This window comes from Salvelinus alpinus, chromosome 1 (genome assembly GCF_045679555.1).
Source record: "Salvelinus alpinus chromosome 1, SLU_Salpinus.1, whole genome shotgun sequence".
Lineage (NCBI taxonomy): Eukaryota > Metazoa > Chordata > Actinopteri > Salmoniformes > Salmonidae > Salvelinus > Salvelinus alpinus.
The window spans coordinates 1,603,413-1,630,386 of NC_092086.1; the positions used below are offsets into that span (position 1 = coordinate 1,603,413).

Consider the following 26,974-nt stretch of genomic DNA (forward strand, 5'->3'; position numbering starts at 1 on the left):
CCTGGTCTCAGTGACCCCTCTAGACATATATAGGTAGTATCCTGGTCTCAGTGACCCCTCTAGACATATATAGGTAGTATCCTGGTCTCAGTGACCCCTCTAGACATATATAGGTAGTATCCTGGTCTCAGTGACCCCTCTAGACATATATAGGTAGTATCCTGGTCTCAGTGAACCCTCTAGACATATATAGGTAGTTTCCTGGTCTCAGTGAACCCTCTAGACATATATAGGTAGTATCCTGGTCTCAGTGACCCCTCTAGACATATATAGGTAGTATCCTGGTCTCAGTGAACCCTCTAGACATATATAGGTAGTATCCTGGTCTCAGTGACCCCTCTAGACATATATAGGTAGTATCCTGGTCTCAGTGAACCCTCTAGACATATATAGGTAGTTTCCTGGTCTCAGTGAACCCTCTAGACATATATAGGTAGTATCCTGGTCTCAGTGACCCCTCTAGACATATATAGGTAGTATCCTGGTCTCAGTGAACCCTCTAGACATATATAGGTAGTATCCTGGTCTCAGTGAACCAATATAGGATGTTCAACATGTATCTCTCTGTCTCTAGACATATATAGGTAGTATCCTGGTCTCAGTGACCCCTCTAGACATATATAGGTAGTATCCTGGTCTCAGTGAACCCTCTAGACATATATAGGTAGTATCCTGGTCTCAGTGACCCCTCTAGACATATATAGATAGTATCCTGGTCTCAGTGAACCCTCTAGACATATATAGGTAGTTTCCTGGTCTCAGTGAACCCTCTAGACATATATAGGTAGTATCCTGGTCTCAGTGAACCCTCTAGACATATATAGGTAGTATCCTGGTCTCAGTGACCCCTCTAGACATATATAGGTAGTATCCTGGTCTCAGTGACCCCTCTAGACATATATAGGTAGTATCCTGGTCTCAGTGAACCCTCTAGACATATATAGGTAGTATCCTGGTCTCAGTGACCCCTCTAGACATATATAGGTAGTATCCTTGTTATGCTGGTGAATGAGGACCCAAAAGCGACGTAATAGTAACAGAGTCTTTATTCCAGTATTAAACAAATAATGATTCTCCTGGATATAATCAATGGTAAATCCAAAACAGGAAACTGAAATCCTCTCGTCAATAGAGAGGAACGACTGGAGACGCGACCACAGACTGCAGGTCGCTTCGGGAAGGCACTGGCCGTAGCTGACATAGACACCTGCTCACACGCAGCATCTGAAGAAGGCAAAGAACACGACAGGGCGGAACAAGGACACAGGAACAGCAAACATCAAACAAGAATCCGACAAGGACAGAAGCGGAAAACAGAGGGAGAAATAGGGACTCTAATCAGAGGGCAAAATAGGGGACAGGTGTGAAAGAGTAAATGAGGTCGTTAGGAGAATGAGAAACAGCTGGGAGCAGGAACGGAACGATAGAGAGAGAGAGAGCGGGAGAGGGAGAGAGGGAGGAGGAGAGAGAGAGAGAAAGAGAAAGAACCTAATAAGACCAGCAGAGGGAAGCACAGGGACAAGACATGATAATCAATGACAAAACATGACAGTACCCCCCCACTCACCGAGCGCCTCCTGGCGCACTCGAGGAGGAACCCTGGCGGCAACGAAGGAAATCATCAATCAACGAACGGTCCAGCACGTCCCGAGATGGAACCCAACTCCTCTCCTCAGGACCGTAACCCTCCCAATCCACTAAGTACTGGTGACCACGTCCCCGAGAACACATGTCCATGATCTTCCGTACCTTGTAAATAGGAGCGCCCTCGACAAGGACGGGGGGGGGGAGGGAAGACGAACGGGGGCGCGAAGAAAAGGCTTGACACAAGAGACATGGAAGACAGGGTGGACGCGACGAAGATGTCGCGGAAGAAGCAGTCGCACAGCGACAGGATTGACGACCTGAGAGACACGGAACGGACCAATGAACCGCGGAGTCAACTTGCGAGAAGCTGTCGTAAGGGGAAGGTTACGAGTGGAAAGCCACACTCTCTGACCGCGACAATACCTAGGACTCTTAATCCTACGTTTATTGGCGGCTCTCACAGTCTGCGCCCTGTAACGGCAAAGTGCAGACCTGACCCTCCTCCAGGTGCGCTCACAACGTTGGACAAAAGCCTGAGCGGAGGGAACGCTGGACTCGGCGAGCTGGGACGAAAACAGAGGAGGCTGGTAGCCAAGACTACTCTGAAACGGGGATAGCCCGGTAGCAGACGAAGGAAGCGAGTTGTGAGCGTACTCAGCCCAGGGGAGCTGCTCTGCCCAAGACGCAGGGTTTCGAAACGAAAGGCTGCGTAATATGCGACCAATCGACTGATTGGCCCTTTCTGCTTGACCGTTAGACTGGGGATGAAACCCGGAAGAGAGACTGACGGAAGCACCAATCAAACGACAGAACTCCCTCCAAAACTGTGACGTGAATTGCGGACCTCTGTCTGAAACGGCGTCTAACGGGAGGCCATGAATTCTGAACACATTCTCAATGATGATTTGTGCCGTCTCCTTAGCGGAAGGAAGCTTAGCGAGGGGAAAGAAATGTGCCGCCTTAGAGAACCTATCGATAACCGTAAGAATCACAGTCTTCCCCGCAGACGAAGGCAGACCGGTAATAAAGTCTAAGGCGATGTGAGACCATGGTCGAGAAGGAATGGGAAGCGGTCTGAGACGACCGGCAGGAGGAGAGTTACCTGACTTAGTCTGCGCGCAGTCCGAACAAGCAGCCACGAAACGACGCGTGTCCCGCTCCTGAGTAGGCCACCAAAACCGCTGGCGAATAGAAGCAAGCGTACCCCGAACGCCGGGGTGGCCAGCTAACTTGGCAGAGTGAGCCCACTGAAGAACAGCCAGACGAGTAGAGACAGGAACGAACAGAAGGTTACTAGGACAAGCGCGCGGCGACGCAGTGTGAGTGAGTGCTTGCTTTACCTGTCTCTCAATTCCCCAGACAGTCAACCCGACAACACGCCCTTCAGGGAGAATCCCCTCGGGGTCGGTAGAAGCCACAGAAGAACTAAAGAGACGGGATAAGGCATCAGGCTTGGTGTTCTTATTTCCCGGACGATAGGAAATCACGAACTCGAAACGAGCGAAAAACAACGCCCAACGAGCTTGACGTGCATTAAGTCGTTTGGCCGAACGGATGTACTCAAGGTTCTTATGGTCAGTCCAAACGACAAAAGGGACGGTCGCCCCCTCCAACCACTGTCGCCATTCGCCTATGGCTAAGCGGATGGCGAGCAGTTCGCGGTTACCCACATCATAGTTGCGTTCCGATGGCGACAGGCGATGAGAAAAGTAAGCGCAAGGATGGACCTTATCGTCAGACTGGAAGCGCTGAGACAGAATGGCTCCCACGCCCACCTCTGAAGCGTCAACCTCGACAATGAATTGTTTAGTGACGTCAGGAGTAACAAGGATAGGGGCGGATGTAAAACGCTTCTTGAGGAGATCAAAAGCTCCCTGGGCGGAACCGGACCACTTAAAGCAAGTCTTGACAGAAGTCAGAGCTGTGAGAGGGGCAGCCACTTGACCGAAATTACGAATGAAACGCCGATAGAAATTAGCGAAACCGAGAAAGCGCTGCAACTCGACACGTGACTTAGGAACGGGCCAATCGCTGACAGCCTGGACCTTAGCGGGATCCATCTGAATGCCTTCAGCGGAAATAACAGAACCGAGAAATGTGACAGAGGAGACATGAAAGGCGCACTTCTCAGCCTTCACGTAGAGACAATTCTCTAAAAGGCGCTGGAGTACACGTCGAACGTGCTGAACATGAATCTCGAGTGACGGTGAAAAAATCAGGATATCGTCAAGGTAAACGAAAACAAAAATGTTCAGCATGTCTCTCAGTACATCATTAACTAATGCCTGAAAGACAGCTGGAGCATTAGCGAGACCGAACGGCAGAACCCGGTATTCAAAATGCCCTAACGGAGTGTTAAACGCCGTCTTCCACTCGTCCCCCTCTCTGATGCGTACGAGATGGTAAGCGTTACGAAGGTCCAACTTAGTGAAGAACCTGGCTCCCTGCAAAATCTCGAAGGCTGACGACATAAGGGGAAGCGGATAACGATTCTTAACCGTTATGTCATTCAGCCCTCGATAATCCACGCAGGGGCGCAGAGTACCGTCCTTCTTCTTAACAAAGAAAAATCCCGCTCCGGCGGGAGAGGAAGAAGGCACCACGGTACCGGCGTCGAGAGAAACAGACAGATAATCCTCGAGAGCCTTACGTTCGGGAGCCGACAGAGAGTATAGTCTACCCCGAGGGGGAGTGGTCCCCGGAAGGAGATCAATACAACAATCATACGACCGGTGAGGAGGAAGGGAGCTGGCTCTGGACCGACTGAAGACCGTGCGCAGATCATGATATTCCTCCGGCACTCCTGTCAAATCACCAGGTTCCTCCTGAGTAGAGGGGACAGAAGACACAGGAGGGATAGCAGACATTAAACACTTCACATGACAAGAAACGTTCCAGGATAGAATAGAATTACTAGACCAATTAATAGAAGGATTATGACATACTAGCCAGGGATGACCCAAAACAACAGGTGTAAAAGGTGAACGAAAAATCAAAAAGGAAATGGTCTCACTGTGGTTACCAGATACAGTGAGGGTTAAAGGTAGTGTCTCACATCTGATACTGGGGAGAAGACTACCATCTAAGGCGAACATGGGCGTGGGCTTCCCTAACTGTCTGAGAGGAATGTCATGTTTCCGAGCCCATGCTTCGTCCATAAAACAACCCTCAGCCCCTGAGTCTATCAAGGCACTGCAGGAAGCAGCCGAACCGGTCCAGCGTAGATGGACCGACAAGGTAGTACAGGATCTTGATGGAGAGACCTGAGTAGTAGCGCTCACCAGTAGCCCTCCGCTTACTGATGAGCTCTGGCTTTTACTGGACATGACATGACAAAATGTCCAGCAGAACCGCAATAGAGGCAAAGGCGGTTGGTGATTCTCCGTTCCCTCTCCTTAGTCGAGATGCGAATACCTCCCAGCTGCATGGGCTCAGTCTCTGAGCCGGTGGGAGGAGATGGTTGAGATGCGGAGAGGGGAAACACCGTTAACGCGAGCTCTCTTCCACGAGCTCGGTGACGAAGATCTACCCGTCGTTCTATGCGGATGGCGAGAGCAATCAAAGAGTCCACGCTGGAAGGAACCTCCCGGGAGAGAATCTCATCCTTAACCTCAGCGTGGAGTCCCTCCAGAAAACGAGCGAGCAACGCCGGCTCGTTCCAGTCACTGGATGCAGCAAGAGTGCGAAACTCTATAGAGTAATCCGTTATGGATCGATCACCTTGACATAGGGAAGCCAGGACCCTGGAAGCCTCCTTCCCAAAAACTGAACGATCAAAAACCCGTATCATCTCCTCTTTAAAGTTCTGATAAACGTTAGAACACTCAGCCCTTGCCTCCCAGATAGCTGTGCCCCACTCCCGAGCCCGACCAGTAAGGAGTGATATGACGTAAGCGATCCGAGCTCTCTCTCTTGAGTATGTGTTGGGCTGGAGAGAGAACACAATATCACACTGAGTGAGAAAGGAGCGACACTCAGTGGGCTGCCCAGAGTAACATGGTGGGTTATTAACCCTAGGTTCCGGAGACTCGGAAGACCAGGAAGTAGCTGGTGGCACGAGACGAAGACTCTGAAACTGTCCTGAGAGATCGGAGACCTGAGCGGACAGGGTCTCAACGGCATGGCGAGCAGCAGACAATTCCTGCTCGTGTCTGCCGAGCATTGCTCCCTGGATCTCGACGGCAGTGTTGCGAGAATCCGTAGTCGCTGGGTCCATTCTTGGTCGGATTCTTCTGTTATGCTGGTGAATGAGGACCCAAAAGCGACGTAATAGTAACAGAGTCTTTATTCCAGTATTAAACAAATAATGATTCTCCTGGATATAATCAATGGTAAATCCAAAACAGGAAACTGAAATCCTCTCGTCAATAGAGAGGAACGACTGGAGACGCGACCACAGACTGCAGGTCGCTTCGGGAAGGCACTGGCCGTAGCTGACATAGACACCTGCTCACACGCAGCATCTGAAGAAGGCAAAGAACACGACAGGGCGGAACAAGGACACAGGAACAGCAAACATCAAACAAGAATCCGACAAGGACAGAAACGGAAAACAGAGGGAGAAATAGGGACTCTAATCAGAGGGCAAAATAGGGGACAGGTGTGAAAGAGTAAATGAGGTCGTTAGGAGAATGAGAAACAGCTGGGAGCAGGAACGGAACGATAGAGAGAGAGAGAGCGGGAGAGGGAGAGAGGGAGGAGGAGAGAGAGAGAGAAAGAGAAAGAACCTAATAAGACCAGCAGAGGGAAGCACAGGGACAAGACATGATAATCAATGACAAAACATGACAATCCTGGTCTCAGTGACCCCTCTAGACATATATAGGTAGTTTCCTGGTCTCAGTGAACCCTCTAGACATATATAGGTAGTATCCTGGTCTCAGTGACCCCTCTAGACATATATAGGTAGTATCCTGGTCTCAGTGAACCCTCTAGACATATATAGGTAGTATCCTGGTCTCAGTGAACCCTCTAGACATATATAGGTAGGATCCTGGTCTCAGTGAACCCTCTAGACATATATAGGTAGTATCCTGGTCTCAGTGAACCCTCTAGACATATATAGGTAGTATCCTGGTCTCAGTGAACCCTCTAGACATATATAGGTAGGATCCTGGTCTCAGTGAACCCTCTAGACATATATAGGTAGTATCCTGGTCTCAGTGAACCCACTAGACATATATAGGTAGTATCCTGGTCTCAGTGAACCCTCTAGACATATATAGGTAGTATCCTGGTCTCAGTGAACCCTCTAGACATATATAGGTAGTATCCTGGTCTCAGTGAACCCCTATAGGATGTTCAACATGTATCTCTCTGTCTCTAGACATATATAGGTAGTATCCTGGTCTCAGTGACCCCTCTAGACATATATAGGTAGTATCCTGGTCTCAGTGAACCCTCTAGACATATATAGGTAGTATCCTGGTCTCAGTGAACCCTCTAGACATATATAGGTAGTATCCTGGTCTCAGTGAACCAATATAGGATGTTCAACATGTATCTCTCTGTCTCTAGACATATATAGGTAGTATCCTGGTCTCAGTGACCCCTCTAGACATATATAGGTAGTATCCTGGTCTCAGTGAACCCTCTAGACATATATAGGTAGTATCCTGGTCTCAGTGACCCCTCTAGACATATATAGATAGTATCCTGGTCTCAGTGAACCCTCTAGACATATATAGGTAGTATCCTGGTCTCAGTGAACCAATATAGGATGTTCAACATGTATCTCTCTGTCTCTAGACATATATAGGTAGTATCCTGGTCTCAGTGACCCCTCTAGACATATATAGGTAGTATCCTGGTTTCAGTGAACCCTCTAGACATATATAGGTAGTATCCTGGTCTCAGTGACCCCTCTAGACATATATAGATAGTATCCTGGTCTCAGTGAACCCTCTAGACATATATAGGTAGTTTCCTGGTCTCAGTGAACCCTCTAGACATATATAGGTAGTATCCTGGTCTCAGTGAACCCTCTAGACATATATAGGTAGTATCCTGGTCTCAGTGACCCCTCTAGACATATATAGGTAGTATCCTGGTCTCAGTGACCCCTCTAGACATATATAGGTAGTATCCTGGTCTCAGTGAACCCTCTAGACATATATAGGTAGTATCCTGGTCTCAGTGACCCCTCTAGACATATATAGGTAGTATCCTGGTCTCAGTGACCCCTCTAGACATATATAGGTAGTTTCCTGGTCTCAGTGAACCCTCTAGACATATATAGGTAGTATCCTGGTCTCAGTGACCCCTCTAGACATATATAGGTAGTATCCTGGTCTCAGTGAACCCTCTAGACATATATAGGTAGTATCCTGGTCTCAGTGAACCAATATAGGATGTTCAACATGTATCTCTCTGTCTCTAGACATATATAGGTAGTATCCTGGTCTCAGTGACCCCTCTAGACATATATAGGTAGTATCCTGGTCTCAGTGAACCCTCTAGACATATATAGGTAGTATCCTGGTCTCAGTGACCCCTCTAGACATATATAGATAGTATCCTGGTCTCAGTGAACCCTCTAGACATATATAGGTAGTTTCCTGGTCTCAGTGAACCCTCTAGACATATATAGGTAGTATCCTGGTCTCAGTGAACCCTCTAGACATATATAGGTAGTATCCTGGTCTCAGTGACCCCTCTAGACATATATAGGTAGTATCCTGGTCTCAGTGACCCCTCTAGACATATATAGGTAGTATCCTGGTCTCAGTGAACTCTCTAGACATATATAGGTAGTATCCTGGTCTCAGTGACCCCTCTAGACATATATAGGTAGTATCCTGGTCTCAGTGACCCCTCTAGACATATATAGGTAGTATCCTGGTCTCAGTGAACCCTCTAGACATATATAGGTAGTATCCTGGTCTCAGTGACCCCTCTAGACATATATAGGTAGTATCCTGGTCTCAGTGAACCCTCTAGACATATATAGGTAGTATCCTGGTCTCAGTGAACCCTCTAGACATATATAGGTAGGATCCTGGTCTCAGTGAACCCTCTAGACATATATAGGTAGTATCCTGGTCTCAGTGAACCCTCTAGACATATATAGGTAGTATCCTGGTCTCAGTGAACCCTCTAGACATATATAGGTAGGATCCTGGTCTCAGTGAACCCTCTAGACATATATAGGTAGTATCCTGGTCTCAGTGAACCCACTAGACATATATAGGTAGTATCCTGGTCTCAGTGAACCCTCTAGACATATATAGGTAGTATCCTGGTCTCAGTGAACCCTCTAGACATATATAGGTAGTATCCTGGTCTCAGTGACCCCTCTAGACATATATAGGTAGTATCCTGGTCTCAGTGAACCCCTATAGGATGTTCAACATGTATCTCTCTGTCTCTAGACATATATAGGTAGTATCCTGGTCTCAGTGAACCCCTATAGGATGTTCAACATATACGGAACTGACATGGTGCTGAAGCACAAGGGAACCGCTCTGGGAGAGAACCCTCCGTAAGAACACTTCCTGTTACTGTGTTGTTGTGGTGGTGTGTCTGTTTGTTAGAAGTGTATTATGTGTGTGTGTTTGTTTTGTGTGTGTGTGTGTGTGTGTGTGTGTGTGTGTGTGTGTGTGTGTGTGTGTGTGTGTGTGTGTGTGTGTGTGTGTGTGTGTGTGTGTGTGTGTGTGTGTGTGTGTGTGTGTGTGTGTGTTTTGTGTGTGTGCATGTATTAATACAATGTGTGTGTGTGTGTTATTTGTGTATTGTGTGTGTGTTATTGGTGTAATATGTGTGTTTGTTATTTGTGTATTGTGTGTGTGTGTGTTATTGGTGTATTGTGTGTGTATTGTGTGTGTTATTGGTGTATTATTGGTGTATTGTGTGTGTTATTGGGGTTTTGTGTGTGTTATTGGTGTATTGTGTGTGTATTGTGTGTATTATTGGTGTATTGTGTGTATTATTGGTGTATTGTGTGTGTTATTGGTGTATTATTGGTGTATTGTGTGTATTATTGTTGTATTGTGTGTATTATTGGTGTATTGTGTGTGTATTGTGTGTATTATTGGTGTATTGTGTGTATTATTGGTGTATTGTGTGTGTATTGTGTGTATTATTGGTGTATTGTGTGTATTATTGGTGTATTGTGTGTGTTATTGGTGTATTATTGGTGTATTGTGTGTGTTATTGGTGTATTGTGTGTATTATTGGTGTATTGTGTGTATTATTGTTGTATTGTGTGTGTTATTGGTGTATTATTGGTGTATTGTGTGTATTATTGGTGTATTATTGGTGTATTGTGTGTATTATTGGTGTATTATTGGTGTATTGTGTGTATTATTGGTGTATTATTGGTGTATTATTGGTGTATTGTGTGTATTATTGGTGTATTGTGTGCTAAATGACGTGTTATTCATGTTAATGTGTGTTCATTCTGTGGTTCTTCCCAGACACCTGTTTGCCATAGCAAACGTCTCCTACACCAAAATGATGGATGCCAAACAGAACCAGGTTATTATAATCAGGTGAATACACAACACAGCTGCTTCCTCCTGATACGCTCTAGCCCAGCGTTTCCTAAACTTGGTCCAGGGACCCAGAAGGGGACTCATGTTGTGTTTTGCCCTCCCTAGCACTACACAGCTGATTCCAATGATCAACCTCAAGTGGAATCAGCTGAGTTTAGGAAACGTTGAGCTGGAACTAACAGGTTTCTTAAGGACTTCTGTTGCTCCAGGGTTAAGGCAGTAAGAAGGAACCCCCCTTCTGTCTGGGACTCTCTAGCTGTGTTCTGAAGGACCCCCCCCCCCCCCCCCTCTGCTGTCAGGGACACTCTAGCTGTGTTCTGAAGGACCCCCCCCCCCCCCCCCCCTCTGCTGTCTGGGACTCTCTAGCTGTGTTCTGAAGGACCCCCCCCTTCTGTCTGGGACTCTCTAGCTGTGTTCTGAAGGACCCCCCCCCCCCCTCTGCTGTCAGGGACACTCTAGCTGTGTTCTGAAGGACCCCCCCCCCCTCTGCTGTCAGGGACACTCTAGCTGTGTTCTGAAGGACCCCCCCTCTGCTGTCTGGGACTCTCTAGCTGTGTTCTGAAGGACCCCCCCCCCTCCCCTGCTGTCTGGGACACTCTAGCTGTGTTCTGAAGGACCCCCCCTCCCCCCTGCTGTCTGGGACACTCTAGCTGTGTTCTGAAGGAGACACCTGTAAGGAAAGACCAGCCATGTCTGGGCCGGTATCATATCATGTCTCAGAGGGAGTGTGAAGTTGGCACAGTGAGCACATTCCTGCGTTAAGTTTCACCTCTCTGTCTCTGGTTAACTGAAAACCTTCCCCGTTACCGTCACCCTACACCGAGCACACACCGGTCCACTCTGGACGGCTGTCATAATGATGGTGTTTAGCGGTAAGCTGTTGGCAGTGGGGACATAAGGAAAGGCTTGTTGTTTTCTGACCTTCATTTTGACAGGGATGTCATTCTGAGACCAAGGGTATCTTTTCCAGATGAACCCTGCAGAAACACATCCAACACATACGATATACAATGAAACAGACAGGTTTATCAACATAGAGGTCTCTGTTCACTGGCCTGAACGACCCAGGAGGACCAGAACATCAATGAAACAGACAGGTTTATCAACATAGAGGTCTCTGTTCACTGGCCCGTACGACCCAGGAGGACCAGAACATCTCATGTCAGACAGCTCTGTGACTTATTCCCCATAAAGGACCCAAAACACTCAAATCAGCTTTACCCAACTCTGTGGAGACCGAAGGGGCCTCCAGTGTTATCTAACCTTGAGACCAGGTCTGGTCATTTGGAAGTCTTAATTTAATTAATGATGATAGATACATACAACGTTTCTGCCTGAGGGCTTTGTAGATAAACACAAGAGAATGCTGCTCTCTCCTTACATACAAAGAGGCCCAACCCACTTTTGATACAAAACACAATGGTGAGTTCTAGAACCATCATCAGTAATAAACCTCAGGGAACAATGGTGAGTTCTAGAACCATCATCAGTAATAAACCTAAGAGCCCAATGGTGAGTTCTAGAACCATCACCAGTAATAAACCTAAGGACCCAATGGTGAGTTCTAGAACCATCCCTAGTAATACACCTAAGGGAACAATGGTGAGTTCTAGAACCATCACCAGTAATTAACCTAAGAGAACAATGGTGAGTTCTTGAACCATCACCCGTAATAAAACTAAGAGCCCAATGGTGAGTTCTAGAACCATCACCAGTAATACACCTAAGAGCCCAATGGTGAGTTCTAGAACCATCACCAGTAATAAACCTGAGGGCCCAATGGTGAGTTCTAGAACCATCACCAGTAATAAACCTAAGGGCCCAATGGTGAGTTCTAGAACCATCACCAGTAATAAACCTAAGAGAACAATGGTGAGTTCTAGAACCATCACCAGTAATAAACCTAAGAGCCCAATGGTGAGTTCTAGAACCATCACCAGTATTAAACCTGAGGGAACAATGGTGAGTTCTAGAACCATCACCAGTAATAAACCTGAGGGACCAATGGTGAGTTCTTGAACCATCACCAGTAATAAACCTGAGGGACCAATGGTGAGTTCTAGAACCATCACCAGTAATAAACCTGAGGGAACAATGGTGAGTTCTAGAACCATCACCAGTAATAAACCTGAGGGAACAATGGTGAGTTCTAGAACCATCACCAGTAATAAACCTAAACCATCACCAGTAATAAACCTAAGAGCCCAATGGTGAGTTCTAGAACCATCCCCAGTAATAAACCTAAGAGCCCAATGGTGAGTTCTAGAACCATCACCAGTAATAAACCTGAGGGACCAATGGTGAGTTCTAGAACCATCACCAGTAATAAACCTCAGAGAACAATGGTGAGTTCTAGAACCATCAGCAGTAATAAACCTGAGGCCACAGTGGAAAACAGCATCTAGTGGTTTAAGTGTAGTGCTGCAGGCATAAAGATAATATCCCCAGAATCTACAATAGACATAAAAGTGTCCTGGACAATATCCTTCCTATTATCAAAAGTCAGACATGCTTTGTTTCTGTTACCAAACCAACCAGTTTCTGTTACCAAACCAACCTGTTTCTGTTACCAAACCAACCAGTTTCTGTTACCAAACCAACCAGTTTCTGTTACCAAACCAACCAGTTTCTGTTACCAAACCAACCAGTTTCTGTTACCAAACCAACCAGTTTCTGTTACCAAACCAACCTGTTTCTGTTACCAAACCAACCTGTTTCTGTTACCAAACCAACCAGTTTCTGTTACCAAACCAACCAGTTTCTGTTACCAAACCAACCAGTTTCTGTTACCAAACCAACCTGTTTCTGTTACCAAACCAACCAGTTTCTGTTACCAAACCAACCAGTTTCTGTTACCAAACCAACCAGTTTCTGTTACCAAACCAACCTGTTTCTGTTACCAAACCAACCTGTTTCTGTTACCAACCAACCTGTTTCTGTTACCAAACCAACCTGTTTCTGTTACCAAACCAACCTTCAACTTCTTCACCAGCTCAGTGACATGTTTTTTAATGACGGTTTGTCATAAAGCCAGATACCAAGATATTTGTAGAAATGGAACTCAGTTTGTGTACTGTTCAAACGAGTCATTACAAATTCATTTAAATCTGGGTTATGGGACCTAAAAAAAAGCATGTGTTTTGTTTGTATTTAGCACTAACTTTAGATCCAGTAGTGACCTGTGTGTGTTTCAGTGTTACTTAGTGTTAATACTGACGTTAAGTTCTGTGTGTGTTTCAGTGGGGAGAGTGGATCAGGGAAGACTGAGGCCACTAAACTGCTGCTGCGCTACCTAGCAGCAATACACCACAAACACAACATTACACAACAGGTAAACACACACACACACTCACACACACTCACACACACTCACACATACACACACTTCTTCTGTATCCTAACCTTGTCATCCTGTGTCTGACTCCCTGTGTCTCTGGGCTGCTCAGATTAAGGTAGCTGGTTTCTGCCTCTCTGTCTGTCTGGGTTCAGTAAAGCTTGGTTTGTGTCCCAATTACCATACTATCATATTGCATTCTATTACCATACTATCACATTACATTCTACACTGCTCAAAAAAATAAAGGGAACACTTAAACAACACAATGTAACTCCAAGTCAATCACACTTCTGTGAAATCAAACTGTCCACTTAGGAAGCAACACTGATTGACAATAAATTTCACATGCTGTTGTGCAAATGGAATAGACAAAAGGTGGAAATTATAGGCAATTAGCAAGACACCCCCAAAAAAGGAGTGATTCTGCAGGTGGTGACCACAGACCACTTCTCAGTTCCTATGCTTCCTGGCTGATGTTTTGGTCACTTTTGAATGCTGGCGGTGCTCTCACTCTAGTGGTAGCATGAGACGGAGTCTACAACCCACACAAGTGGCTCAGGTAGTGCAGCTCATCCAGGATGGCACATCAATGCGAACTGTGGCAAGAAGGTTTGCTGTGTCTGTCAGCGTAGTGTCCAGAGCATGGAGGCGCTACCAGGAGACAGGCCAGTACATCAGGAGACGTGGAGGAGGCCGTAGGAGGGCAACAACCCAGCAGCAGGACCGCTACCTCCGCCTTTGTGCAAGGAGGAGCACTACCAGAGCCCTGCAAAATGACCTCCAGCAGGCCACAAATGTGCATGTGTCTGCTCAAACGGTCAGAAACAGACTCCATGAGGGTGGTATGAGGGCCCGACATCCACAGGTGGGGGTTGTGCTTACAGCCCAACACCGTGCAGGACGTTTGGCATTTGCCAGAGAACACCAATATTGGCAAATTCGCCTTTGGTGCCCTGTGCTCTTCACAGATGAGAGCAGGTTCACACTGAGCACATGAGCACATGTGACAGACGTGACAGAGTCTGGAGACGCCGTGGAGAACGTTCTGCTGCCTGCACCATCCTCCAGCATGACCGGTTTGGCGGTGGGTGAGTCATGGTGTGGGGTGGCATTTCTTTGTGGGGCCGCACAGCCCTCCATGTGCTCGCCAGAGGTAGCCTGACTGCCATTAGGTACCGAGATGAGATCCTCAGACCCCTTGTGAGACCATATGCTGACACATGCACATTTGTGGCCTGCTGGAGATCATTTTGCAGGGCTCTGGCAGTGCACCTCCTTGCACAAAGGCGGAGGTAGCGGTCCTGCTGCTGGGTTGTTGCCCTCCTACGGCCTCCTCCACGTCTCCTGATGTACTGGCCTGTCTCCTGGTAGCGCCTCCATGCTCTGGACACTACGCTGACAGACACAGCAAGCCTTTTTGCCACAGCTCGCATTGATGTGCCATCCTGGATGAACTGCACTACCTGAGCCACTTGTGTGGGTTGTAGACTCCGTCTCATGCTACCACTAGAGTGAGAGCACCGCCAGCATTCAAAAGTGACCAAAACATCAGCCAGGAAGCATAGGAACTGAGAAGTGGTCTGTGGTCACCACCTGCAGAATCACTCCTTTTTTGGGGGTGTCTTGCTAATTGCCTATAATTTCCACCTTTTGTCTATTCCATTTGCACAACAGCATGTGAAATTTATTGTCAATCAGTGTTGCTTCCTAAGTGGACAGTTTGATTTCACAGAAGTGTGATTGACTTGGAGTTACATTGTGTTGTTTAAGTGTTCCCTTTATTTTTTTGAGCAGTGTATTACCATACTATCACATTGCATTCTATTACCCTACTATCACGTTGCATTCTACTACCATACTATCACATTGCATTCTATTACCATACTATCACATTGCATTCTATTACCATACTATCACATTGCATTCTATTACCCTACTATCACGTTGCATTCTACTACCATACTATCACATTGCATTCTACTACCATACTATCACATTGCATTCTATTACCATACTATCACATTGCATTCTATTACCATACTATCACATTGCATTCTATTACCAGCTCTAGCTCCACTGTCTACATGTTCTACCTGCTGTGTTCTGAAGAGTAGCTAGCTCCACTGTCTACATGTTCTACCTGCTGTGTTCTGAAGAGTAGCTAGCTCCACTGTCTACATGTTCTACCTGCTGTGTTCTGAAGAGGAGCTAGCTCCACTGTCTACATGTTCTACCTGCTGTGTTCTGAAGAGGAGCTAGCTCCACTGTCTACATGTTCTACCTGCTGTGTTCTGAAGAGGAGCTAGCTCCACTGTCTTCATGTTCTACCTGCTGTGTTCTGAAGAGGAGCTAGCTCCACTGTCTACATGTTCTACCTGCTGTGTTCTGAAGAGGAGCTAGCTCCACTGTCTACATGTTCTACCTGCTGTGTTCTGAAGAGGAGCTAGCTCCACTGTCTACATGTTCTACCTGCTGTGTTCTGAAGAGGAGCTAGCTCCACTGTCTACATGTTCTACCTGCTGTGTTCTGAAGAGTAGCTAGCTCCACTGTCTACATGTTCTACCTGCTGTGTTCTGAAGAGGAGCTAGCTCCACTGTCTACATGTTCTACCAGCTGGGTTCTGAAGAGGAGCTAGCTCCACTGTCTACATGTTCTACCTGCTTTGTTCTGAAGAGTAGCTAGCTCCACTGTCTACATGTTCTACCTGCTGTGTTCTGAAGAGGAGCTAGCTCCACTGTCTTCATGTTCTACCTGCTGTGTTCTGAAGAGGAGCTAGCTCCACTGTCTACATGTTCTACCTGCTTTGTTCTGAAGAGTAGCTAGCTCCACTGTCTACATGTTCTACCTGCTGTGTTCTGAAGAGGAGCTAGCTCCACTGTCTACATGTTCTACCTGCTGTGTTCTGAAGAGTAGCTAGCTCCACTGTCTACATGTTCTACCTGCTGTGTTCTGAAGAGTAGCTAGCTCCACTGTCTACATGTTCTACCTGCTGTGTTCTGAAGAGTAGCTAGCTCCACTGTCTACATGTTCTACCTGCTGTGTTCTGAAGAGGAGCTAGCTCCACTGTCTACATGTTCTACCTGCTGTGTTCTGAAGAGGAGCTAGCTCCACTGTCTACATGTTCTACCTGCTCTGTTCTGAAGAGTAGCTAGCTCCACTGTCTACATGTTCTACCTGCTGTGTTCTGAAGAGGAGCTAGCTCCACTGTCTACATGTTCTACCTGCTGTGTTCTGAAGAGGAGCTAGCTCCACTGTCTACATGTTCTACCTGCTGTGTTCTGAAGAGTAGCTAGCTCCACTGTCTACATGTTCTACCTGCTGTGTTCTGAAGAGGAGCTAGCTCCACTGTCTACATGTTCTACCTGCTGTGTTCTGAAGAGGAGCTAGCTCCACTGTCTTCATGTTCTACCTGCTGTGTTCTGAAGAGGAGCTAGCTCCACTGTCTACATGTTCTACCTGCTGGGTTCTGAAGAGGAGCTAGCTCCGCTGTCTACATGTTCTACCTGCTGTGTTCTGAAGAGTAGCTAGCTCCACTGTCTACATGTTCTACCTGCTGTGTTCTGAAGAGTAGCTAGCTCCACTGTCTACATGTTCTACCTGCTGTGTTCTGAAGAGGAGCTAGCTCCACTGTCTTCATGTTCTACCTGCTGTGTTCTGAAGAGGAGCTAGCTCCACTGTCTGCATGTTCTACCTGCTGTGTTCTGAAGAGTAGCTAGCTCCACTGTCTTCATGTTCTACCTGCTGTGTTCTGAAGAGGAGCTAGCTCCACTGTCTACATGTTCTACCTGCTGTGTTCTGAAGAGGAGCTAGCTCCACTGTCTTCATGTTCTACCTGCTGTGTTCTGAAGAGGAGCTAGCTCCACTGTCTACATGTTCTACCTGCTGTGTTCTGAAGAGGAGCTAGCTCCACTGTCTACATGTTCTACCTGCTGTGTTCTGAAGAGTAGCTAGCTCCACTGTCTACATGTTCTACCTGCTGTGTTCTGAAGAGGAGCTAGCTCCACTGTCTACATGTTCTACCTGCTGTGTTCTGAAGAGTAGCTAGCTCCACTGGACTTGTTCTACACGATGGTATTTTCATTGTGATGTTTTATCTCTGAATACGTTGGCAGATTCTTGAGGCAGCTCCTCTTCTGGAATCATTTGGAAACGCCAAAACAGTTCGCAACGACAACTCCAGTCGCTTCGGGAAATACGTGGAGATCTATCTGGAACAGTGAGTTTGATCTGGTATATATAGATCTATCTGGAACAGTGAGTTAGATCTGGTATATATAGATATATCTGGAACAGTGAGTATGATCTGGTATATATAGATCTATCTGGAACAGTGAGTATGATCTGGTATATATAGATCTATCTGGAACAGTGAGTATGATCTGGTATATATAGATCTATCTGGAACAGTGAGTATGATCTGGTATATATAGATCTATCTGGAACAGTGAGTATGATCTGGTATATATAGATTTATCTGGAACAGGGAGTATGATCTGGTATATATAGATCTATCTGGAACAGTGAGTATGATCTGGTATATATAGATCTATCTATCCTCTGGTCAATAACCTCTATCTATAATCTCTATCATCTATCTATAACCTCTATCCTCTATCTATAACCTCTATCCTCTGGTCTATAACCTCTATCCTCTATCTATAACCTCTATCCTCTGGTCTATAACCTCTATCCTCTGGTCTATAACCTCTATCCTCTGGTCTATAACCTATATCCTCTGGTCTATAACCTCTATCCTCTATCTATAACCTCTATCCTCTGGTCTATAACCTCTATCCTCTATCTATAACCTCTACCCTCTATCTATAACCTCTATCCTCTATCTATAACCTCTATCCTCTGGTCTATAACCTCTATCCTCTATCTATAACCTCTATCCTCTGGTCTATAACCTCTATCCTCTGGTCTATAACCTCTATCCTCTGTCTAAAACCTCTATCCTCTGGTCTATAACCTCTATCCTCTGGTCTATAACCTCTATCTATAACCTCTATCCTCTGGTCTATAACCTCTATCCTCTGGTCTATAACCTCTATCCTCTGGTCTATAACCTCTATCCTCTGGTCTATAACCTCTATCCTCTATCTATAACCTCTATCCTCTATCTATAACCTCTATCCTCTGGTCTATAACCTCTATCCTCTGGTCTATAACCTCTATCCTCTATCTATAACCTCTATCCTCTGGTCTATAACCTCTATCCTCTGGTCTATAACCTATATCCTCTGGTCTATAACCTCTATCCTCTGGTCTATAACCTCTATCTATAACCTCTATCCTCTGGTCTATAACCTCTATCCTCTGGTCTATAACCTCTATCCTCTGGTCTATAACCTCTATCCTCTATCTATAACCTCTATCCTCTATCTATAACCTCTATCCTCTGGTCTATAACCTCTATCCTCTGGTCTATAACCTCTATCCTCTATCTATAACCTCTATCCTCTGGTCTATAACCTCTATCCTCTGGTCTATAACCTATATCCTCTGGTCTATAACCTCTATCCTCTGGTCTATAACCTCTATCCTCTATCTATAACCTCTATCCTCTGGTCTATAACCTCTATCCTCTGGTCTATAACCTCTATCCTCTGGTCTATAACCTCTATCCTCTGGTCTATAACCTCTATCCTCTGGTCTATAACCTCTATCCTCTGGTCTATAACCTCTATCCTCTGGTCTATAACCTCTATCCTCTGGTCTATAACCTCTATCTATAACCTCTATCCTCTGGTCTATAACCTCTATCCTCTGGTCTATAACCTCTATCCTCTGGTCTATAACCTCTATCCTCTGGTCTATAACCTCTATCCTCTATCTATAACCTCTATCCTCTGGTCTATAACCTCTATCCTCTGGTCTATAACCTCTATCCTCTGGTCTATAACCTCTATCCTCTGGTCTATAACCTCTATCCTCTGGTCTATAACCTCTATCCTCTGGTCTATAACCTCTATCCTCTGGTCTATAACCTCTATCCTCTGGTCTATAACCTCTATCCTCTGGTCTATAACCTCTATCTATAACCTCTATCCTCTGGTCTATAACCTCTATCCTCTGGTCTATAACCTCTATCCTCTGGTCTATAACCTCTATCCTCTGGTCTATAACCTCTATCTATAACCTCTATCCTCTGGTCTATAACCTCTATCCTCTGGTCTATAACCTCTATCCTCTATCTATAACCTCTATCCTCTGGTCTATAACCTCTTTCCTCTGGTCTATAACCTCTATCCTCTGGTCTATAACCTCTATCCTCTGGTCTATAACCTCTATCCTCTGGTATATAACCTCTATCCTCTATCTATAACCTCTATCCTCTGGTCTATAACCTCTATCCTCTGGTATATAACCTCTATCCTCTGGTCTATAACCTCTATCCTCTATCTATAACCTCTATCCTCTGGTCTATAACCTCTATCCTCTGGTCTATAACCTCTATCCTCTGGTCTATAACCTCTATCCTCTGGTCTATAACCTCTATCCTCTGGTCTATAACCTCTATCCTCTGGTCTATAACCTCTATCCTCTGGTCTATAACCTCTATCCTCTGGTCTATAACCTCTATCCTCTATCTATAACCTCTATCCTCTGGTCTATAACCTCTATCCTCTGGTCTATAACCTCTATCCTCTGGTCTATAACCTCTATCCTCTGGTATATAACCTCTATCCTTTATCTATAACCTCTATCCTCTGGTCTATAACCTCTATCCTCTGGTCTATAACCTCTATCCTCTGGTCTATAACCTCTATCCTCTGGTCTATAACCTCTATCCTCTATCTATAACCTCTATCCTCTGGTATATAACCTCTATCCTCTGGTCTATAACCTCTATCCTCTGGTCTATAACCTCTATCCTCTGGTCTATAACCTCTATCCTCTGGTCTATAACCTCTATCCTCTGGTCTATAACCTCTATCCTCTGGTCTATAACCTCTATCCTCTGGTCTATAACCTCTATCCTCTGGTCTATAACCTCTATCCTCTATCTATAACCTCTATCCTCTGGTCTATAACCTCTATCCTCTGGTCTATAACCTCTATCCTCTGGTCTATAACCTCTATCCTCTGGTCTATAACCTCTATCCTCTGGTCTATAACCTCTATCCTCTGGTCTATAACCTCTATCTATAACCTCTATCCTCTGGTCTATAACCTCTATCCTCTGGTCTATAACCTCTATCCTCTGGTCTATAACCTCTATCCTCTGGTCTATAACCTCTATCCTCTGGTCTATAACCTCTATCTATAACCTCTATCCTCTGGTCTATAACCTCTATCCTCTGGTCTATAACCTCTATCCTCTATCTATAACCTCTATCCTCTGGTCTATAACCTCTTTCCTCTGGTCTATAACCTCTATCCTCTGGTCTATAACCTCTATCCTCTGGTCTATAACCTCTATCCTCTGGTATATAACCTCTATCCTCTATCTATAACCTCTATCCTCTGGTCTATAACCTCTATCCTCTGGTCTATAACCTCTATCCTCTGGTCTATAACCTCTATCCTCTATCTATAACCTCTATCCTCTGGTATATAACCTCTATCCTCTATCTATAACCTCTATCCTCTGGTCTATAACCTCTATCCTCTGGTCTATAACATCTATCCTCTGGTCTATAACCTCTATCCGCTGGTCTATAACCTCTATCCTCTATCTATAACCTCTATCCTCTGGTCTATAACCTCTATCCTCTGGTCTATAACGTCTATCCTCTGGTCTATAACCTCTATCCTCTATCTATAACCTCTATCCTCTGGTCTATAACCTCTATCCTCTGGTCTATAACCTCTATCCTCTGGTCTATAACCTCTATCCTCTGGTCTATAACCTCTATCCTCTGGTCTATAACCTCTATCCTCTGGTCTATATCCTCTATCCTCTGGTCTATAACCTCTATCCTCTGGTCTATAACCTCTATCCTCTGGTCTATAACCTCTATCCTCTGGTCTATAACCTCTATCCTCTGGTCTATAACCTCTATCCCCTGGTCTATAACCTCTATCCTCTGGTCTATAACCTCTATCCTCTATCTATAACCTCTATCTATAACCTCTATCCTCTGGTCTATAACCTCTATCCTCTATCTATAACCTCTATCCTCTGGTCTATAACCTCTATCCTCTGGTCTATAACCTCTATCCTCTGGTCTATAACCTCTATCCTCTGGTCTATAACCTCTATATATAACCTCTATCCTCTGGTCTATAACCTCTATCCTCTGGTCTATAACCTCTATCTATAACCTCTATCCTCTGGTCTATAACCTCTATCCTCTGGTCTATAACCTCTATCCTCTGGTCTATAACCTCTATCCTCTGGTCTATAACCTCTATCCTCTGGTCTATAACCTCTATCCTCTATCTATAACCTCTATCCTCTGGTCTATAACCTCTACCCTCTATCTATAACCTCTATCCTCTATCTATAACCTCTATCCTCTGGTCTATAACCTCTATCCTCTATCTATAACCTCTATCCTCTGGTCTATAACCTCTATCCTCTGGTCTATAACCTCTATCCTCTATCTATAACCTCTATCCTCTGGTCTATAACCTCTATCCTCTGGTCTATAACCTCTATCCTCTGGTCTATAACCTCTATCCTCTATCTATAACCTCTATCCTCTATCTATAACCTCTATCCTCTATCTATAACCTCTATCCTCTGGTCTATAACCTCTATCCTCTGATCTATAACCTCTATCCTCTGGTCTATAACCTCTATCCTCTATCTATAGCCTCTATCCTCTGTTCTATAACCTCTATCCTCTGGTCTATAACCTCTATCCTCTATCTATAACCTCTATCCTCTGGTCTATAACCTCTATCCTCTGATCTATAACCTCTATCCTCTGGTCTATAACCTCTATCCTCTATATATAACCTCTATCCTCTGGTCTATAACCTCTATCCTCTATCTATAACCTCTATCCTCTGGTCTATAACCTCTATCCTCTGGTCTATAACCTCTATCCTCTGGTCTATAACCTCTATCCTCTGGTCTATAACCTCTATCCTCTGGTCTATAACCTCTATCCTCTATCTATAACCTCTATCCTCTGGTCTATAACCTCTATCCTCTGGTCTATAACCTCTATCCTCTGGTCTATAACCTCTATCCTCTGGTCTATAACCTCTATCCTCTATCTATAACCTCTATCCTCTATCTATAACCTCTATCCTCTGGTCTATAACCTCTATCCTCTGGTCTATAACCTCTATCCTCTGGTCTATAACCTCTATCCTCTGGTCTATAACCTCTATCTATAACCTCTATCCTCTGGTCTATAACCTCTATCCTCTGGTCTATAACCTCTATCTATAAACTCTATCCTCTGGTCTATAACCTCTATCTATAACCTCTATCCTCTGGTCTATAACCTCTATCTATAACCTCTATCCTCTGGTCTATAACCTCTATCCTCTGGTCTATAACCTCTATCCTCTGGTCTATAACCTCTATCCTCTGGTCTATAACCTCTATCCTCTATCTATAACCTCTATCCTCTGGTCTATAACCTCTATCCTCTGGTCTATAACCTCTATCCTCTATCTATAACCTCTATCTATAACCTCTATCCTCTGGTCTATAACCTCTATCCTCTGGTCTATAACCTCTTTCCTCTGGTCTATAACCTCTATCCTCTGGTCTATAACCTCTATCCTCTGGTCTATAACCTCTATCCTCTGGTATATAACCTCTATCCTCTATCTATAACCTCTATCCTCTGGTCTATAACCTCTATCCTCTGGTCTATAACCTCTATCCTCTGGTCTATAACCTCTATCCTCTATCTATAACCTCTATCCTCTGGTCTATAACCTCTATCCTCTGGTCTATAACCTCTATCCTCTGGTCTATAACCTCTATCCTCTGGTCTATAACCTCTATCCTCTGGTCTATAACCTCTATCCTCTGGTCTATAACCTCTATCCTCTGGTCTATAACCTCTATCCTCTGGTCTATAACCTCTATCCTCTATCTATAACCTCTATCCTCTGGTCTATAACCTCTATCCTCTGGTCTATAACCTCTATCCTCTGGTCTATAACCTCTATCCTCTGGTATATAACCTCTATCCTTTATCTATAACCTCTATCCTCTGGTCTATAACCTCTATCCTCTGGTCTATAACCTCTATCCTCTGGTCTATAACCTCTATCCTCTGGTCTATAACCTCTATCCTCTATCTATAACCTCTATCCTCTGGTATATAACCTCTATCCTCTGGTCTATAACCTCTATCCTCTGGTCTATAACCTCTATCCTCTGGTCTATAACCTCTATCCTCTGGTCTATAACCTCTATCCTCTGGTCTATAACCTCTATCCTCTGGTCTATAACCTCTATCCTCTGGTCTATAACCTCTATCCTCTGGTCTATAACCTCTATCCTCTATCTATAACCTCTATCCTCTGGTCTATAACCTCTATCCTCTGGTCTATAACCTCTATCCTCTGGTCTATAACCTCTATCCTCTGGTCTATAACCTCTATCCTCTGGTCTATAACCTCTATCCTCTGGTCTATAACCTCTATCTATAACCTCTATCCTCTGGTCTATAACCTCTATCCTCTGGTCTATAACCTCTATCCTCTGGTCTATAACCTCTATCCTCTGGTCTATAACCTCTATCCTCTGGTCTATAACCTCTATCTATAACCTCTATCCTCTGGTCTATAACCTCTATCCTCTGGTCTATAACCTCTATCCTCTATCTATAACCTCTATCCTCTGGTCTATAACCTCTTTCCTCTGGTCTATAACCTCTATCCTCTGGTCTATAACCTCTATCCTCTGGTCTATAACCTCTATCCTCTGGTATATAACCTCTATCCTCTATCTATAACCTCTATCCTCTGGTCTATAACCTCTATCCTCTGGTCTATAACCTCTATCCTCTGGTCTATAACCTCTATCCTCTATCTATAACCTCTATCCTCTGGTATATAACCTCTATCCTCTATCTATAACCTCTATCCTCTGGTCTATAACCTCTATCCTCTGGTCTATAACATCTATCCTCTGGTCTATAACCTCTATCCGCTGGTCTATAACCTCTATCCTCTATCTATAACCTCTATCCTCTGGTCTATAACCTCTATCCTCTGGTCTATAACCTCTATCCTCTGGTCTATAACCTCTATCCTCTGGTCTATAACCTCTATCCTCTATCTATAACCTCTATCCTCTGGTATATAACCTCTATCCTCTGGTCTATAACCTCTATCCTCTATCTATAACCTCTATCCTCTGGTCTATAACCTCTATCCTCTGGTCTATAACCTCTATCCTCTGGTCTATAACCTCTATCCTCTGGTCTATAACCTCTATCCTCTGGTCTATAACCTCTATCCTCTGGTCTATATCCTCTATCCTCTGGTCTATAACCTCTATCCTCTGGTCTATAACCTCTATCCTCTGGTCTATAACCTCTATCCTCTGGTCTATAACCTCTATCCTCTGGTCTATAACCTCTATCCCCTGGTCTATAACCTCTATCCTCTGGTCTATAACCTCTATCCTCTATCTATAACCTCTATCTATAACCTCTATCCTCTGGTCTATAACCTCTATCCTCTATCTATAACCTCTATCCTCTGGTCTATAACCTCTATCCTCTGGTCTATAACCTCTATCCTCTGGTCTATAACCTCTATCCTCTGGTCTATAACCTCTATATATAACCTCTATCCTCTGGTCTATAACCTCTATCCTCTGGTCTATAACCTCTATCTATAACCTCTATCCTCTGGTCTATAACCTCTATCCTCTGGTCTATAACCTCTATCCTCTGGTCTATAACCTCTATCCTCTGGTCTATAACCTCTATCCTCTGGTCTATAACCTCTATCCTCTATCTATAACCTCTATCCTCTGGTCTATAACCTCTACCCTCTATCTATAACCTCTATCCTCTATCTATAACCTCTATCCTCTGGTCTATAACCTCTATCCTCTATCTATAACCTCTATCCTCTGGTCTATAACCTCTATCCTCTGGTCTATAACCTCTATCCTCTATCTATAACCTCTATCCTCTGGTCTATAACCTCTATCCTCTGGTCTATAACCTCTATCCTCTGGTCTATAACCTCTATCCTCTATCTATAACCTCTATCCTCTATCTATAACCTCTATCCTCTATCTATAACCTCTATCCTCTGGTCTATAACCTCTATCCTCTGATCTATAACCTCTATCCTCTGGTCTATAACCTCTATCCTCTATCTATAGCCTCTATCCTCTGTTCTATAACCTCTATCCTCTGGTCTATAACCTCTATCCTCTATCTATAACCTCTATCCTCTGGTCTATAACCTCTATCCTCTGATCTATAACCTCTATCCTCTGGTCTATAACCTCTATCCTCTATATATAACCTCTATCCTCTGGTCTATAACCTCTATCCTCTATCTATAACCTCTATCCTCTGGTCTATAACCTCTATCCTCTGGTCTATAACCTCTATCCTCTGGTCTATAACCTCTATCCTCTGGTCTATAACCTCTATCCTCTGGTCTATAACCTCTATCCTCTATCTATAACCTCTATCCTCTGGTCTATAACCTCTATCCTCTGGTCTATAACCTCTATCCTCTGGTCTATAACCTCTATCCTCTGGTCTATAACCTCTATCCTCTATCTATAACCTCTATCCTCTATCTATAACCTCTATCCTCTGGTCTATAACCTCTATCCTCTGGTCTATAACCTCTATCCTCTGGTCTATAACCTCTATCCTCTGGTCTATAACCTCTATCTATAACCTCTATCCTCTGGTCTATAACCTCTATCCTCTGGTCTATAACCTCTATCTATAAACTCTATCCTCTGGTCTATAACCTCTATCTATAACCTCTATCCTCTGGTCTATAACCTCTATCTATAACCTCTATCCTCTGGTCTATAACCTCTATCCTCTGGTCTATAACCTCTATCCTCTGGTCTATAACCTCTATCCTCTGGTCTATAACCTCTATCCTCTATCTATAACCTCTATCCTCTGGTCTATAACCTCTATCCTCTGGTCTATAACCTCTATCCTCTATCTATAACCTCTATCTATAACCTCTATCCTCTGGTCTATAACCTCTATCCTCTGGTCTATAACCTCTATCCTCTGGTCTATAACCTCTATCCTCTATCTATAACCTCTATCCTCTATCTATAACCTCTATCCTCTGGTCTATAACCTCTATCCTCTGGTCTATAACCTCTATCCTCTGGTCTATAACCTCTATCCTCTGGTCTATAACCTCTATCCTCTGGTCTATAACCTCTATCTATAACCTCTATCCTCTGGTCTATAACCTCTATCCTCTGGTCTATAACCTCTATCCTCTGGTCTATAACCTCTATCCTCTGGTCTATAACCTCTATCTATAACCTCTATCCTCTGGTCTATAACCTCTATCCTCTGGTCTATAACCTCTATCCTCTGGTCTATAACCTCTATCCTCTGGTCTATAACCTCTATCCTCTGGTCTATAACCTCTATCCTCTATCTATAACCTCTATCCTCTGGTA

The 26,974-nt window shown here is 44.6% G+C and overlaps 1 protein-coding gene across 1 annotated transcript in view; it reads left to right on the forward strand.

Annotated features, from left to right (window-relative positions):
* myo15aa (myosin XVAa) overlaps positions 1-26,974 on the forward strand; it is a 229,483-nt gene that overhangs the window by 12,686 nt on the left and 189,823 nt on the right. Inside the window, exons 4-8 of the mRNA XM_071343551.1 lie at positions 8,958-9,067; positions 10,002-10,076; positions 13,320-13,410; positions 13,526-13,531; positions 17,529-17,632. Of these exons, the coding sequence (XP_071199652.1) occupies positions 8,958-9,067; positions 10,002-10,076; positions 13,320-13,410; positions 13,526-13,531; positions 17,529-17,632 (386 nt within the window). The remainder of the gene's footprint in view (positions 1-8,957; positions 9,068-10,001; positions 10,077-13,319; positions 13,411-13,525; positions 13,532-17,528; positions 17,633-26,974) is intronic.